Source organism: Musca autumnalis, unplaced genomic scaffold (genome assembly GCF_047663935.1).
Source record: "Musca autumnalis isolate F117 unplaced genomic scaffold, ASM4766393v1 scaffold_2, whole genome shotgun sequence".
Classification (NCBI taxonomy): Eukaryota; Metazoa; Arthropoda; class Insecta; order Diptera; family Muscidae; genus Musca; species Musca autumnalis.
The window spans coordinates 27,469,482-27,486,347 of record NW_027411755.1 but is presented as its reverse complement, the minus strand read 5'-3'; the positions used below and the strand labels follow the sequence as shown (position 1 = coordinate 27,486,347).

Sequence of the window (16,866 nt, the reverse complement as noted above, 5' to 3'; positions counted from 1 at the left end):
AAATCCACGATATAAAAAATAAATTTTAAAAAAATCCACAATATAAAAAATAAGTTTTAAAAAGATCCACGAATTGAAAAAATATTAAAAACACGAATTGAAAACATAATCCTTAAAACATTCTCGTGTTAAATAAATATTTTTTTAAAAAATCCACGAGTTAAAAAATAATTTTTAAAATATACACGACGAGTAGAAAAAATAATTTAAAAAAATCCACTAGTTGAAAAAATAATTTAAAAAAAAATCCACTAATTGAAAAAATAATTTTTAAAATATACACGACGAGTTGAAAAAATAATTTTTAAAAAATCCACGAGTTGAAAATATAATTTTTAAAAAATTCCACGAGTTGAAAAAGTATTTTTTAAAATTTACACGACGAGTTGAAAATATAATTTTTAAAAAATCCACCAGTTGAAAATATAATTTTTAAAAATATCCAAGTTGAAAAAATAATTTTTAAAATTTACACGACGAGTTGAAAATATAATTTTTAAAAAATTAGTTAAAAAACAAATTTAAAAAAATTCTCGAGTTGAAAAACAAATTTAAAAAAATTCTGGAGTTGAAAAAATAAATTTAAAAAAATCTCGAATTGAAAAAAAAATAAATTTTAAAAAAATCCACGAGTTGAAAAAAATGAGTTTTTACAAAATTTACAAGTTGAAAAAATAAATTTTAAATAATCCCCGAGTTGAAAAAATAAATGAAAAAAAAACGTTCAAAAAATCCGCGAGTTGAAAAAATATTTTTTAAAAAATTCACGATTTGAAAAATTAAATAATCAACGCATTCAATAAAAGCTTTTTTTTTATATTTCACGTGATGAAATATAATTTTTAAAAACATCCACGGGTTGGAAATTTATTTTTTAACAAAATTTATGAGTTAAAAAATAATTTAAAAAATTAAGGAGTAGAAAAAACAATTTTTAAAAGATACGCGGTTTAAAAAGTAATTTAAAATATCCACAATAAGTTTGAAAAATAATTTAATTTAAAAATTCACGACAATTTTAAAAATTAATTTAAAAAATCCACGATTAGAAAAAGTAATTTAAAAAATCTACGATTTGAAAAACTAATTTTTAAAAAATCCACCTTTTGAACAAATGAAATAAACTGGAATTTAACATTTTTTCTTTTTGAGGAAGCTAGTACTCGTACACGAACTATTGGACGACTATTGAACTCCATGCTTCCCGAGATATGGACCTCGCAATTTGTCAAAAGCGAACAAAGTACTGTTTTTGTACCCTCAGCATTTATGCTAACGAGTGTATATACACTTTCATACGGGCAAAATGTGCCTCATCGAAATAATGGTTTTAGACCCCAAGTATGTTCGGACGAAATGCGTTTCAGACAATTTGGAGTCGATTGAGCAATGTCCGTCCGTCTGTCTGTCTAGCTGGAGCGCACGATAACTCTCGAACGGGTCAACCGATTCGATCCAATGTTTGGCTATCGTAATATTTTGTCCAAACTTAGTTTAAGTTCGAAGATGGGCTATATCGGTCCACTCCTTCCGGTACCTCCCCCACAAAAGTTCGAAAATGTTCGGAAAATTTGTGCGCACGATAACTCTTGAAGGAAGTAACCGATTTGATCCATACTTTGCACATCGTGAAATTTCTACTAAACTTAGATGAGGTTCCAAAATGGAATCAATTGGTCCACTCCAACTGGTATCTCCCACACAGAATTGCAGATAAGTTCAGATTAGGACCTGCTCTCGAATCGACGGTACACGTATCATCTCAGGGGCAAGTCCATACTTCCTGAGAAAAGAGCCTGAAAGATGCAAAAAGCCAATATAACACCGTGTGTAGTGGATGGACCGCAAGATAACTCTCGAACGGATCTGCCGATTCGGTCCAAAATTTGGCCTTCGTAATATTTTGTCCAAACATAGTTTTAATTCGAAGATAATCCATATCGGTCCACTCCTTCAGGTACCTCCCCCACAAAAGTTCAAAATTGTTCGGAAAAATTTTGCGCACAATAAATCTTGAAGGGAGTGACCGATGTAATCCATACTTTGCACATCCTAATATATCTACCAGATATAGATCAGTTTCGAATATGGACAATATTTGTCTACTCCTTCTGGTGCCTCTCACACAAAATTTCGGACAAGTTCAATTTAAGACCTGCTCTCGAATTACTTTGATTTTTGTTGAAGCGATTTGCATTCGCTACCTCCATTACGACGGTAAAAGTTTTTTCAGGGGCAAGCCCATATTTCTTAGGAAAACAGCCCGAAAGGTGTAAAAAATCCCTATGTCAACCGATTTGGTCCAACATTTGGTCTTCGTCATATTATATCCAAACTTTGTTTCATGGGGCAATACCGGTCCACAACATCCGGTACTTCTCCCCAATATTTAAAAAATGTCACTAAAACGCTAGGACGATATCACTTGAATGGGGCAAACAATTTGGTCCAAACTTTGCATCTACTAATATTTTGTCAAAATTTAGTTTAACTTCTAAAATGGCCCTCCTTAGTCCAGTTAATTCCTAATCCACATTTTTGTCGGCAAGTTCAAATGTCCAAAAAGGGCCACAAAATTCTAAAGAGACCCTTGACATTGGCTGAGGGTATATATCTGTCGGCAAAGCCGACTGACATTTTTTACTTGTTTATTCGCAAATTGCCACCGCTATCCCTTCTGACACATCGCACACAAAAGTTCAAAATTCAAGTGCAGTTTAAGACCAGGACATATATATAATTTAGATATTTTTTACCTCAGATAGTCCTTGTGATCGCTATCAAAATTGTATAATTCTATTCGCGGGGAATTCATCTCAACCTAACAGTCCCAAAAAAACCAACACAAATTGGGTTTTGCAATAAATAGATTTTTTGGTAGAAGAATTGGGTCCACTCCTTATGATACCAAGTCTTTTGAATCGGTAACCTAGAGATAGACCTATTAGAATTACCTTTACTTGGTTATTTCTGTGAATAAGCTGCAGTTTTCGAAGATCCTTTGCTTTACTTTTGTCTTTTTATAAGAAAAACAGAATTCCAACAAAACGACTAACACATTTTTATTGAAAAATAAATAGAAATTGTTTAATAGATTATTAAAAAAAACTCACCTTGGGTTGTTTCCAAGCTTGTTTTAGTTCAATCCATTTTGAAAATTTCTTGATAGATTTCCATAAATCCACTTTCATTTTGGGATTTTAATAAAGGCATACATTTTTGTTGTTCGATATCCGCCTTAATTGTAAACATGACTAAATACTGTCGAATCTTTACTGGTTTGTTGAGAAATTCATTAAAAGTGAGGACCTTCTTCCCGTACTTTCGCCAGATCTAGAAATGAATTAAATTAATATACTTTTACATCTTAATACTCACCACCATCCTTCCTAGAGGGAATAATTGTGGATTTCTTAGAACATTTTCTGGCCAATTATAAATAATCACTTGTGGGAGATTTCTCACTTGCACTATATCGCCCTGTTATAAATTATCTGGGAGTAGTCAAAAATGTGTTTTATTTTCCAAATTAAAGTATTTTCAAATTAAAGAACAAATGCGAAATTATTGTCATAAAAATATATGAAAATATCAATAAAATCAGGAAAATTACCCTCCAATATCTTGAAAAAAAAAAAATAGAAGTTCTGTAAGTCCTTCGGAACAAGTCCAATGTAAGGTCCCTCGGGCAACTCTTTGAAATGTTAGCTCTTTGGGGCCCTTGATTACGACGATATATGTACATATTATGTTGCGAAAGTCAACATTTCCCGAGATATGGGCCTTTAAATTTCCGTAAGGATCTTTGATTTTATATCATTGCTTAAAAAAATCATTCAGAAATATTATTAAAAAATTTTACATTTTTGCTCTGTTGGCCCTTTACAGAAATTCATTCAGAAATATTATTAACAAAATTTTAAATGTTTGCTCTGTTGACCCTTTTAAAAGTAGTCCTGTAGTCCTTGCAAAATTTGTTTTCACAAAATATAAAAATCTCATCTGTTATTGCCCTTTTGATCCTTCTGAAAAATATTGATACAAAATATATTGCTCTGTTTATCTTTAAAAAAATTCTTACAAAATTCACGATTATTGCGATGACCTTAAAAAAATTCTTTTAAGAAAATCCACAATTATTCCTCCGTTTGCTCTTCCATTCACTCTCTGAAAATCCCATTAATTTTTTTTAATGAAAATTTCATAATTTTTCTGGTTATTTATGTTCGCTTTTTTAATGGGTTTCTTATTCTTTTGGAGATGTTTCCTTATGCAATAATATATGTGTATGGGGGTGTTTTGTTTATACAAATAATTAACATTCACACATACTAATCGTAGATAGTGTTTTCTTTTCGCTTGTGTTTGTTTTGTATTTTTTTTCTTTTCTTTATATATTATTGATTTAAAGCATACCACGCTACTTAAAAAATATTAAATATTTTAATAATAAGTATAAGCTATAAAAAGTTGTTGGAGTTGCTTCCATTATCATAATTATTATAATAATAGTATAATTATTTTTATATAAATATATTTATATAGTATAGGTTGGTTGGTTGGGGGCTGATAGATCATCATAATTGCCAAAGATTTTTTTCTGGTTGATTTTTTAAATAGTTTTTTTTTATTGTTGTTATTACAACAATACATACAAAAGAAACGTAACAACAGGACACACACAAGTTTCTGGGGGAGCAAAATTGTGCTATTATTACAGAAAAATTGAAACAAAAAAGAAAAACAACAACAAAATAATTTCTTTTTTTCGATTCGATGATTAACGCGTTTTATTGTTATTGGTGTGTGTTGGTTTTTGGTTGTTTCAAATTGATTTGTTTTTTTTTGCATTGTTTTTTTGTTTGTGTTAATATTGCTGCTTCTTATTGGCTATGTTGTTGTTGGATTTTTGTAATATTTTTGGATATTTGGACAAATTTTGTCTTTTTCTGCTAATATTTTTTTTTAGTTATTGTTTTTATCTCATCATTTTTTGATTAATGTAAGAAAACCAGTTGGATAATACTGTGGTATCGATATAAAGTCGGGTAGGGGGCGTCGCGATGAACTCGATGAACGTTGATGAGCCTGTCTAATTATATTGGCAATTTTTCCTGTAAAAGAAAAAATGGTGGATAAATAAAATGCTTGCTTGGTTATTGAATATGCTTACCCAATATATTTGCATCCTGAAATCGTTTGTCCATATCCTTTAAGCATTCTAAATTTTTACATTGGGACCAATAATGTAAAATGTCTGATACTCTTACAGGAACCATTTCCATATCGGTTATAGAAGAGTCCTAGAGGGAGGGGAGGAAATGGAGAATATAATAAAATAGGATATAATTTAAAAGTACCACAAGATCTTTTGGGTTTCTAATTGAAAATTGGTCTTCTATGAAAAGACCTATTGGACTTCTATGAAAAGACCTATTGGTCTTCTATGAGAAAACTTTCTAGTCAATGAGAAGACTTTTTGGTCTTCTATAAGAAGACCTTATTGATCTTCTATGAGAAGACCTATTGGTCTTCTATAAGAAGACCTTATTGGTCTTCTATAAGAAGACCTTATTGGTCTTCAATGAGAAGACCTATTGGTCTTCTATGAGAAGACCTATTGGTCTTCTATGAGAAAACTTTCTGGTCAATGAGAAGACTTTTTGGTCTTCTATTTGTCCTCTATGGGAAGACCTATTGGTCTTCCATGAGAAGACCATTTTGTCTTCTCAATGAAAAGACCTATTGGTCTTCTATGAGAAGACCTTTTGGTATTCTATGAGAAGACCTTTCGGTCTCCTATTAGAACACCTTTTGGTCTTCTATTAGAAGACCTTTTGTTCTTCTATTGGAAGACCTTTTGGTCTTCTGTGTCAAGACCTTATTGGTCTTGTATGAGAAGACCTATTGGTCTTCTATGAGAAAACTTTCTGGTCAATGGTTGTTGGAAGACTTTTTGGTCTTCTATTTGTAGACCATTTTGTCCTCTATGGGAAGACCTATTGGTTCATTTTGTCTTCTCTGAGTAGACCATTTGGTCTTCTATCAGAAAACCGTTTTGTCTTCAATGAAAAGACCTATTGGTCTTCTATGAGAAGACCTTTTGGTGTTCAATGAGAAGACCTTTTGGTCTTCTATTAGAAGACCTTTTGGTCTTCTACGAAGATATTTTGATCTTCTACGAAAAGACCATTTTTTCTTCCACGAAAAGACCATTTTGTCCTCTACGAAAAGACCATTTGGTCTTCTCGTAAAAAGACCCATTGGCCTCTCAAATCCATTGACAAATTTCTCTGAAAGGGGAAAAAAGTTCTCTTCCAACTCACCTTTTTAAATTGCACTATTACTTGTTGTTGTGTTATTTTACCTATCAAACGCTTTAGCTTATGATAATTCCCATGTCTCTTGGAGACAAACAAGAGATAATCTTTTAAAGTTTTAAGTTCTTGATGAGAACTTGTTGTATAAATATTTGCTGACAATGATGATGATGATGTTGAGGAACTGCTATTATTATTATTGTTGTTGTTAATGATACTGTTGTTATTATTATTGCTGAGTTTTTTAAAATATGTTTTTAAAAGTTCTTGATTGTAGGCTATTTGAAGTTTGTCCTGGAAAAGAAATACAAAAAGGATTATTGAAAATAGTCCATACAAGTAAAGTTTATACACTTACCAGTGCCTGCACAAGACTAGATTCTGTTAAATTATTCGTAGAGAGTGTAACCGTACAGGGATCGGGAAGCTTGAGATTCTTTAGTAGCTATAAAGAGAATAGAAATCAATTCATATAACAATATTTCTTAAATAAGACCACAATAAACGTGGATTTTTTAAAGAATTTTTGGAGCAGCCAATGACCACAATAAACGTGGATTTTTAAAGAATTTTTGGAGCAGCCAAAGACCACAATAAACGTGGATTTTTTAAAGAATTTTTGGAGCAGCCAAAGACCACAATAAACGTGGATTTTTTAAAGAATTTTTGGAGCAGCCAAAGACCACAATAAACGTGGATTTTTTAAAGAATTTTTGGAGCAGCCAAAGACCACAATAAACGTGGATTTTTTAAAGATTTTTAGAGGCACCCTAAGACCACAATAAACTTGGATTTTTTAAAGAATTCTTGGAGCAGCCAAACCCAACAATAAATGTGAATTTTTTAAAGAATTTTTGGAGCAGCCAAAGACCACAATAAACGTGGATTTTTTAAAGAATTTTTGGAGCAGCCAAAGACCACAATAAACGTGGATTTTTATAACATTTTTGGGGCCGCCAAAGACCACAATAAACGTGGATTTTTATAACATTTTTGGGGCCGCCAAAGACCACAATAAACGTGGATTTTTTTAAAGATTTTCTGGAGCCCCCAAAGACCACAATAAACGTGGATTTTTTAAAGAATTTTTGGAGCAGCCAAAGACCACAATAAACGTGGATTTTTTAAAGAATTTTTGGAGCAGCCAAAGTCAACAATAAACGGGGATTTTTTAAAGAATTTTTTGGCAGCGAAAGACCACAATAAACGTGGATTTTTTAAAGAATTTTTGGAGCAGCCAAAGACCACAATAAACGTGGATTTTTTAAAGAATTTTTGGAGCAGCCAAAGACCACAATAAACGTGGATTTTTTAACGAATTTTTGGAGCAGCCAAAGACCACAATAAACGTGGATTTTTTAAAGAATTTTTGGAGCAGCCAAAGACCACAATAAACGTGGATTTTTTAACGAATTTTTGGAGCAGCCAAAGACCACAATAAACGTGGATTTTTTAAAGAATTTTTGGAGCAGCCAAAGACCACAATAAACGTGGATTTTTTAAAGATTTTTAGAGGCACCCTAAGACCACAATAAACGTGGATTTTTTAAAGATTTTTAGAGGCACCCTAAGACCACAATAAACGGGGATTTTTTAAAGAATTTTTGGAACAGCCAAACACCACAATAAACGGGGATTTTTTAAAGAAATTTTGGGGCAACCAGAGACCACAATAAACGTGGATTTTTTAAAGAATTTTTGGAGCAGCCAAAGACCACAATAAACGTGGATTTTTTAAAGAATTATTGGAGCAGCCAAAGACAACAATAAACGTAAATTTTTTAAAGAATTATTGGAGCAGCCAAAGACAACAATAAACGTAAATTTTTTAACGAATTTTTGGAGCAGCCAAAGACCACAATAAACGTGGATTTTTTAAAGAATTTTTGGAGCAGCCAAAGACAACAATAAACGTAAATTTTTTAACGAATTTTTGGAGCAGCCAAAGACCCCAATAAACGTGGATTTTTTAAAGAATTTTTGGAGCAGCCAAAGACCACAATAAACGTGGATTTTTTAAAGAATTTTTGGAGCAGCCAAAGACCACAATGAACGTGGATTTTTTAAAGAATTTTTGGAGCAGCCAAAGACCACAATAAACGTGGATTTTTTAAAGAATTTTTCGAACAGCCAAAGAAAGACAACAATAAACGTGGATTTTTTAAAGAATTTTTCGAACAGCCAAAGACAACAATAAACGTGGATTTTTTAAAGAATTTTTCGAACAGCCAAAGACAACAATAAACGCGGATTTTTTAAAGAATTTTTCGAACAGCCAAACACCACAATAAACGGGGATTTTTTAAAGAAATTTTGGGGCAACCAGAGACCACAATAAACGTGGATTTTTTAAAGAATTTTTGGAGCAGCCAAAGACCACAATTAACCTGGATTTTTTAAAGAATTTTTGGAGCAGCCAAAGACCACAATAAACGTGGATTTTTTAAAGAATTTTTTGAGCAGCCAAAGACAACAATAAACGTAAATTTTTTAAAGAATTTTTGGAGCAGCCAAAGACCACAATAAACGTGGATTTTTTAAAGAATTTTTCGAACAGCCAAAGAAAGACAACAATAAACGTGGATTTTTTAAAGAATTTTTCGAACAGCCAAAGACAACAATAAACGTGGATTTTTTAAAGAATTTTTCGAACAGCCAAAGACAACAATAGAAGTGGATTTTTTAAAGAATTTTTCGAACAGCCAAAGACAACAATAAACGTGGATTTTTTAAAGAATTTTTCGAACACCCAAAGTCAACAATAAACGCGGATTTTTTAAAAGTTTTTGGGACAGCCAAACACCACAATAAATGTGGAATTTTTTAAGATTTTCTGGAGCCCCCAAAGACCACAATAAAAGTGGATTTTTTAAAGATTTTCTGGAGCCCCCAAAGACCACAATAAAAGTGGATTTTTTAAAGATTTTCTGGAGCCCCCAAAGACCACAATAAACGTGGATTTTTTAAAGAATTTTTGGGCAGCGAAAGACCGCAATAAACATGGTTTTTTTAAAAAATTTTTGGGGCAACCAAAGACCACAATAAACGTGGATTTTTTAAAGAATTTTTGGGGCAGCGAAAGGCCATAATAAACGTGGATTTTTTTTAGAATTTTTGGGGCAGCCACAGACCACAATAAACGAGGATTTTTTTAGAATTTTTGGGGCAGTCACAGACCACAATAAAGGTGGATTCTATAGATAGAAGTACTCCTAAAGGAGTCTTCTACAGATAGAAACCATTTTAAAGGGGTCTTTTCTAGATAGAAGACCTATTAAAGGGGTCTTCTCTAGATAGACCTTTTAAAGGGGTCTTAAAGAGATAAAACTCTTCCTAAAGGGGTTTTCTATGGATCGAACACCTCCTAAAGAGGTTTTCTATAGATGGAACATCTCCTAAAGTTGTCTTTTATAGATAGAAATACTTCTAAACAGGTCTTCTATAGATTGAAATCCTTCTAAAGGGGTCTTCTATAGATAGAAGGCTTCCAGCCACCATCCGTTACTGTTCTTTTTTCCACAGGCTGTCTGTATTTAGCTGATTCCGATTCTTTTTTACTTGCAGTTTACCTTCGTTTCCAAATCTTTAAGACTTTCATTTAAATTCTTGATATCCAATATAGCAGCGGATTTTGATTGATGTGTGTTAGGTGCTATTGTTGCATTTGAAACTTTGCCCCCCGTCGTCGTATCGTTGTTAACAGCCCTACTTGATGGTGACAACGCAACTGATGCTGAAGATGTGGATGATGTTGTTGCCACATTCATTTCGGCATTGCTAGAAGAAGAAATCTCTTTCTGTTCTTGCATAAAAGTGTCCCATTCTTGCCGCTTACGAGCTTGAGAATTAAGAAATTCACATGAAAACAGCCTTGAAGTGGGGGAAGTTTGTTCATTAAAAAAGAAAGTGGTGGTGGGTGATGCACTGCGTCGATATTTCGATGATGAAGGCTGATGATGCAAATGATCACGTGTGGAACGATGATTGCTAAAGAGTGTCGAAGAATGATGACCACCACCACCGCCCAAACGTTTACGACATTTTGTACAACCCATTGGATCTAATGCTTTGCCAATGGTATTGGCAAGAAACTCCTTTTCCAAACAATCCAAGCATGTTTCATCATTGAAACTATTAAAGTCTGGCGGCATTAAACAAGTGGCGGTTGTGGGTGCTGTGTGGGGTGTTGCCGTCGACAACAATGAGGGTTGTTTACAACCCAATACCCCCGTTGATGTTAAATCTCGCTCGGTACGAAATTCTGAACAGCTGACACTACGTTCATCAAAGCTAGAGCTGGTTGTGCCCAAGGCGGAAGTTTGAAATGCCGAACGCAAAGAATTCCTCGATTTGGAGGAATTTTTCGATGATGTCGATGATGTTGAGGAAAATGTTGACAAACGTTTTGGTTTGGCTCCGGTAATCTTTGACGGTGATTTGTTATGACTGCTGCTACTACCACCCAAAGATTGTAATGGTGCTGCCAATGAATCGTCTTTGGAGGTGCTTGTTACAGCCGATTCTGAATTACAACGATTGGTAAAATGCTCATGCAGCGTATTCGGTAAAGAGTGGCAGGTGTCCGTTCCACTTGTATCCTTAACAAATTCTTCCTCTAAGGGCCTGGAGTCTAGGGCTGAGTTTAACCGCTCCCTTGCCTCATCACTATCCAACAGCAGATCCTCATTATAGTCTTTTTGTATTTGATCCAAATGCAAAGTAATGCGTGCAAAATTTTTACTTAGCAGTGATTGAGCTTGCAAAGCCTTGGGTGCTGGTGGCAAATCATCAATGGGTGATGAAAACAACTGGTGCCTTTGCGTTGGAGTTGCCAAATGGCATGCATCTCTTTGCATCAGATATTGATCCTTGTTGCTGGCATTAACATTCATTTCATTCGAGTGGCTATATTCCAATTCTGAGGGTGGATCTGGATCAAAATCCATTTCGAGGAAATCCGTCTCTTCTTCTTGGGCAATATTACCAACACCCCCACCACCTGCATGAAGGTGGCCAAAATTACCCGCTAAACCTCCAATGGGTGGTAAGGCTAAATCAAATTCAGCCCCAGCACCACGATACGCATAGATGCAGTCATCGGAATTGAGTGACAGTTCTTCGGCCTCCAAATCACCATCTTCACCGAGCAGTATGAGATCATCACCATAGAAATTATCACTTGTATAGCTAAGATTTTCGGTGGAATTGTTGAGAGAGGTGCGATTCGAATGACCACCACCAAGTGCTGCCGCCGCTGCAGCAGCTTCTGAATCATCGAATGGATCATCCAAGATGGGAGGCGATAATGATACCGCACCACACATATCATAAGATGAATTGTAATCAGTCTCGGTTTGTAAGAAGGAAGCTGCTGTCGTCACATGGGCTGATGATGATGCTGCTGCTGGGAGAGGCGATGACAGGCAATGAGATGATAGCGATGCTGCTGCAGCTGCCACCACATCTGTAGCGATAGTTTCCGTATTTTCATTGGAAGTCGATACCACGGAAGAAGATGTGTTATATGCCGTGGAAGCAGAACCATTTAAAGATGTCGGAAACTGGAAGAGAAATAAAAAATGAAAGATTAGAATGAAATCCTCTACATAAAGAGAAGAATAACAATAGAAGATCTCCTAAAAGAATATTCGATGGGCAGAAGACCTCCAATAGTCTTCAAAATATAGAACACCTTCTAAATGGATCTTCTGTAGATAGAAAACGTCCTAAAGGGGTCTTCTATAGATGGAAGACGTCCTAAAGGGGTCTTCTATAGATAGAAGACGTCCTAAAAGGGTCTTCTATAGATAGAAGACGTCCTAAAGGGGTCTTCTATAGATAGAAGACGTCCTAAAGGGGTCTTCTATAGATAGAAGACGTCCTAAAGGAGTCTTCTATAGATAGAAGACGTCCTAAAGGAGTCTTCTGTAGAAAGAAGACCTCCCAAAGTGGTATTCTGTAGATAGAAGACCACCTAAATGGGGTCTTCTGTAGATAGAAGACCTCCCAAATGGGTCTTTCGTAGATGAAAGGCCTCCTAAAGGGTTCTACTGTAGATGGAAGGCCACTTAAAGGGGTCTTCTATACATCGAATACCTCATATTGCGGTCTTCTATGGGTCGAACATCCCCTCAAGGGTCTTATGATTATAGAAGTCATCTTAATGAGGTATTGTATAGATGGAAGACCTTCTAAGGGAGTCTTCAACTTATAGAAGACCACAAAAATGGACTTTCTGTAGATAGAAAACTTCCTAAGGGGACCTTCTGTAGATGGAAGACTTCCTAATGGGACGTTCTAAAGATGGAAGACCTCCTAAAGGAACCTTTTATAGATAGAAGACCCCCTAGACGGGAATTCTGTAACTGGGAGACCTCTTAAAGGGTTCTTCTACAAACAGAAGGCCTCCAAAAGGGATCTTCTATAGATAGACGACCTCCTAAAATGGTCTTCTATGGATAAAAAACCTGCTAAAAGGGTCTTCTATAAACTGAAGACCTCCAAAAGGGCACTTCTGTAGATCGAATACTTTTTAAAATTATCTTCCGTAGATCGAAGACCTCCAAAAGGGGTTTTATGGGTTTTCTATAGATCGAAGACTTCCTAAAGGACCCTTATATTCTATAGATAGGAGACCTCCTAAAATGGTATTCTATAAATAAAAGACCTCCTAAAGGGTCTTCTATAAATAGATCTCCTAAAGGGGTCTTCTATAAATGGAATACTTTTTAAAGTTGTCTTCTGTAGACCGACGAACTACTTAAGAGGTCTTATATGGACTCTCCTAAAAGGCTCTTTTGGAGATCGAAGACCTCGTAAAGGGTTATTTTGGACACCGAAGGCCTCGTAAAGGGGTCTTCTATGGATCGAACAACTCCTAAAGGGGTCATCTATACTCCGAAGATTTCTTAAAGGGGTCTTCTATGGACCGACCACTTTCTAAAGGGATCTTATGGATATTATGAGGTGTTCTATAGATGGACGACCTCCTAAGGGGGGCCTTCTACAGATAGAAGATCTCCAAATAGAAATTTCTGCAGATAGGAGACTTCCTAAAGGGACTTTCTATAAACAGATGACCTCCAAAAGGGACCTTCTATAGATAGAGAACCCCTAAAGGGATCATCTGAATATAGATCTCCTAGACGGGAGACTTTCTAAATGGTTCTTTTACAGGCAGAAGGCTTCCAAAAGTTGTCTTCTATAGATAGAAGACCACCTAAAAGTGTCGTTTACAGATAGATATCCTCTTAAAGAGACCTCCCAAAACGGCTTCATTGGAAAAATCTGCAAAATTCACACATGGGTCGACTACTAAAAAATGACTTTTACTTTAATACCGGAAATTTTTCTTGAACCTTTTCAAAGATATAAATTTGCCTAAAATCTCTCCATGACACGTAATGTCCAATTAAAAGAACTTCCAAAAAAAGTTTGTGAAAAAACTACATGTAGGTAAATAAAAGCAATTAAGATGATTCATGCAACAATTTTGTTTTTGTTGTCATTGCCTCTAGACGACTGTGGTGGTCAAATTTGTTGTTCATGAATTGCATGCGATTTGCAACGTGTGTACAAGAATAATTGGAGAGGGAAAAAAGTAAAAGTGTATTAAGCCACTGATGATGACGATGATGATTCATGTCTGAAAAGATAATAGTTATTAAAAGACTAGAAAACAAAAAACCTTTTACAATGACGAGCTTATGTTACTTTTTCTTTGGACTAAAATTCCCGGTAAAGAAATTTGACCTCAACTTTTAGCCGGTATTTGAAAGAAATAAATAAAAGAAAATAAAAAAAAAAAAAATAATCAATCACCACCTTATTCACGCGTATGTCATCTGCAGCAAAACCACCACCTTCATCCTCTTCAACTAATGCTACTCTGGTCATTGTATTGCTTGTCAATGATAATTCTTTTCCATTGTTTTTCTGATAGATATCACAGCTTTCACACTGCCAAGCAGCAATGTTGGAAACATTTCCTCTTGGAGATGATGTTGATGTATTGCCACAACATATTTGATGTCGTTGTTGTTGATTTGTCTCCTTTGGATTTAAAAAGGATTTATCTGCATTGTTGTTATTATTGACATGCAAGGCGGCGAGCCAGGTAGATGTGTGGGCCGAAACGTTGGGGATGTTTGTTATAGCAACACCACCACCACTTGCTCCACCGATATCAGCAGCAGCACCACCCCCAGAACAAGTAGAACCTCTTTTACACGTTGCTGTCGCTGAGTTATCAGATACCTTGGAAAACTCCAAGTTTTCCATATTATTTGGAGTGGCGATAATATGTACGCAGTGTCTCCGTTTAACTTCCTGCCTGTCTGAAGATGGGGCGATGGGCAGTTAGCAACTTTTTTATTATGCGTCGGCAGTTTTTTTTTCTTTCTTCCTCTTTTTTTGCAATTAGCTCCCCTTCCTTTCTTTCAACGACTCCTTTGTTTTATCTTTGGAGGCGTCGATTACAGAATCTTTTCCTCAATTTACATGGCTGTTCTTCTCTGTTTTCAATATTTTTTTCACAAATATATGGGTTTTGTTTCTACAACTCAACTGATGTTTTTTTCTTAGATGGAGTAGGTTTATTTAGTTTGATTTTTGTTCCAAGGTATTCTTTTGTGTCAAAACTGGGATAACGTATAGGGATGTGTAAATTGAAGTTTTTGAATTATCGATTTGTTTGTTGGGAAAACCAGCCGTTCGATTAGTTTAGAATTTTCACATGAATAATCGAATACTCGATTTGTCTAGGTGATTTACAATTAACTGGCTTTTGTAAACCGCGTTTATACCGTAATCTTATACTATTTTTCCGATTTAGTTCACTTGCACATATCAGCTTGTCACAGATGGCTGTGGCATGCACGCTGTGGTATGAAGTAGTCCGCGGTCGGTCCTGACATGCCTAAAGCGGGGTACACACGATCAGTTTTGACTGTCGATTTTTCGGAATTATCGATAACTGTCAAACAGTCCAGCAACCACAAAATATTTTGTGGTTGCCTGATGACTGACAAAAGTGAACGGCCACACTGGCAAGCAACCGATTATTTGAGCAAAACTGACAGTCAAAACTGATCGTGTGAACCCCACTTAAGCGGAAGATTATTATATCCCGAGTAACTCTAAAGCAACACGCTGAAACTTTCCCATTATTTTGCCATTTATAGGTCTAGTTCCATACTAAAGCGATTTTGTGAAATTACTGTATTGGGAAACTCGACCTAATAATCCATTGCTTAAACGTCAAATGAAATCCAATGAATTTCGGATGAGTTTTCATTTGACGTATACGCAAAGGAATTGACAGTTGAAATCGAGTGGATTTTGTAAATGTAAACCAAGCATAATATGCCATTTAGATATGACACCGTTAGCCGGATTTAGCCCATTATCAGGTTTTATTTGCTAAATCCAGCCAAAATCTACCAGATTTTCCATACAAAAATAAATCTTCGTATTGAGTGGATTTATTTTAAATCCGGCATAAATCCTCGTATACAACTCTGTTTTTTGCAACATGATGCTAGAAAATACAAAAAGTTGCAAGCTGACACAAGAAACAAGGTAGATGCATCCGTGAATTGCTATAACAAAAATAGTTTAAAATATCAAAATTTGTAAGCAAGGCGAAACAATTAATTTTTCTTTGATATACAAAGTTTATTTTAATCAACCAAGACTAATATTTACGGTGTCTAAACGATAAAATAATCCTTTCTTTGCTCATTAGTTAGCATTAGTAGCATAATGTGCTAACATTTTTAATATTAAACAATAAAATTGTAATTTGCCGTATGTTTTTTGAGACGAATTCAATTTACAACAACTTCTTTTGACGTTTCAAATACGATCACATGGTACAATAAAGTGGAGGTAGGCCAGGTATGAAAATCACTGAGAAATGTCACCCTGCAGCCATGGCTTAAAACGTCAAATGGCATGGTACAATAATAATGGTAGATGTACCTGCCTAGCTATCCCGTATTACAAAAACATATAGAACATAGAGCTTCACTTTTTATATGTTAAAAGTGCCATATAGTGTAAAAACATATCTTTAGCTAGGCTCCAGAATATTCTCGTTGGAAAAGTGTTCCAAAAATAGCAAAAGTTCTTCCCAAACTTATGACAGTGAAAAAATGTCATTCACTTATTTTCTACTTGACAAGTTTGGCTAATCTGACATCGTGATTGCTGGCATCCGATTTGCAGATAAATGTCAGCAGAATTTTTACAAAAATTGTAATTTTTTCATTCCCGTACTTTTGAAACAAATTTAAATTAATATCAATATTTGATAAATCGTTCATTCGTAAGTTTTGCTAAAAAAAATCAACAATTTTATTTTGCCACGCGAATACACATTTTTGTCCTTGTCTTCAATTTTACGATATAGTGTTACAGCAGAAGTTTTTTATTGGAACAATTCAGCGATACATCTACCTTTATGATTGCCTAATGTCAAAAACAGTAGAAATTGTCAACCCTGCTTTTGACAGATTAGGCCATAAAAAGAAAAAAATTGTAATCA

The 16,866-nt window shown here is 34.8% G+C and overlaps 1 protein-coding gene across 1 annotated transcript; it reads right to left on the bottom strand.

The window, feature by feature from the left end:
- Positions 1–4,608: 4,608 nt before the first annotated feature.
- LOC141393825 (uncharacterized) lies at positions 4,609–14,983 on the bottom strand. The gene is made up of 6 exons (XM_073967365.1): positions 14,145–14,983; positions 9,890–11,881; positions 6,679–6,765; positions 6,327–6,614; positions 5,174–5,303; positions 4,609–5,114 (listed from the first exon to the last, which is right to left on the bottom strand). Exons 1-6 carry the CDS (start codon positions 14,598–14,600, stop codon positions 4,987–4,989), a joined length of 3,081 nt encoding a protein of 1,026 aa, XP_073823466.1. The 5' UTR covers positions 14,601–14,983; the 3' UTR covers positions 4,609–4,986.
- Between the last annotated feature and the right edge of the window lie 1,883 nt (positions 14,984–16,866).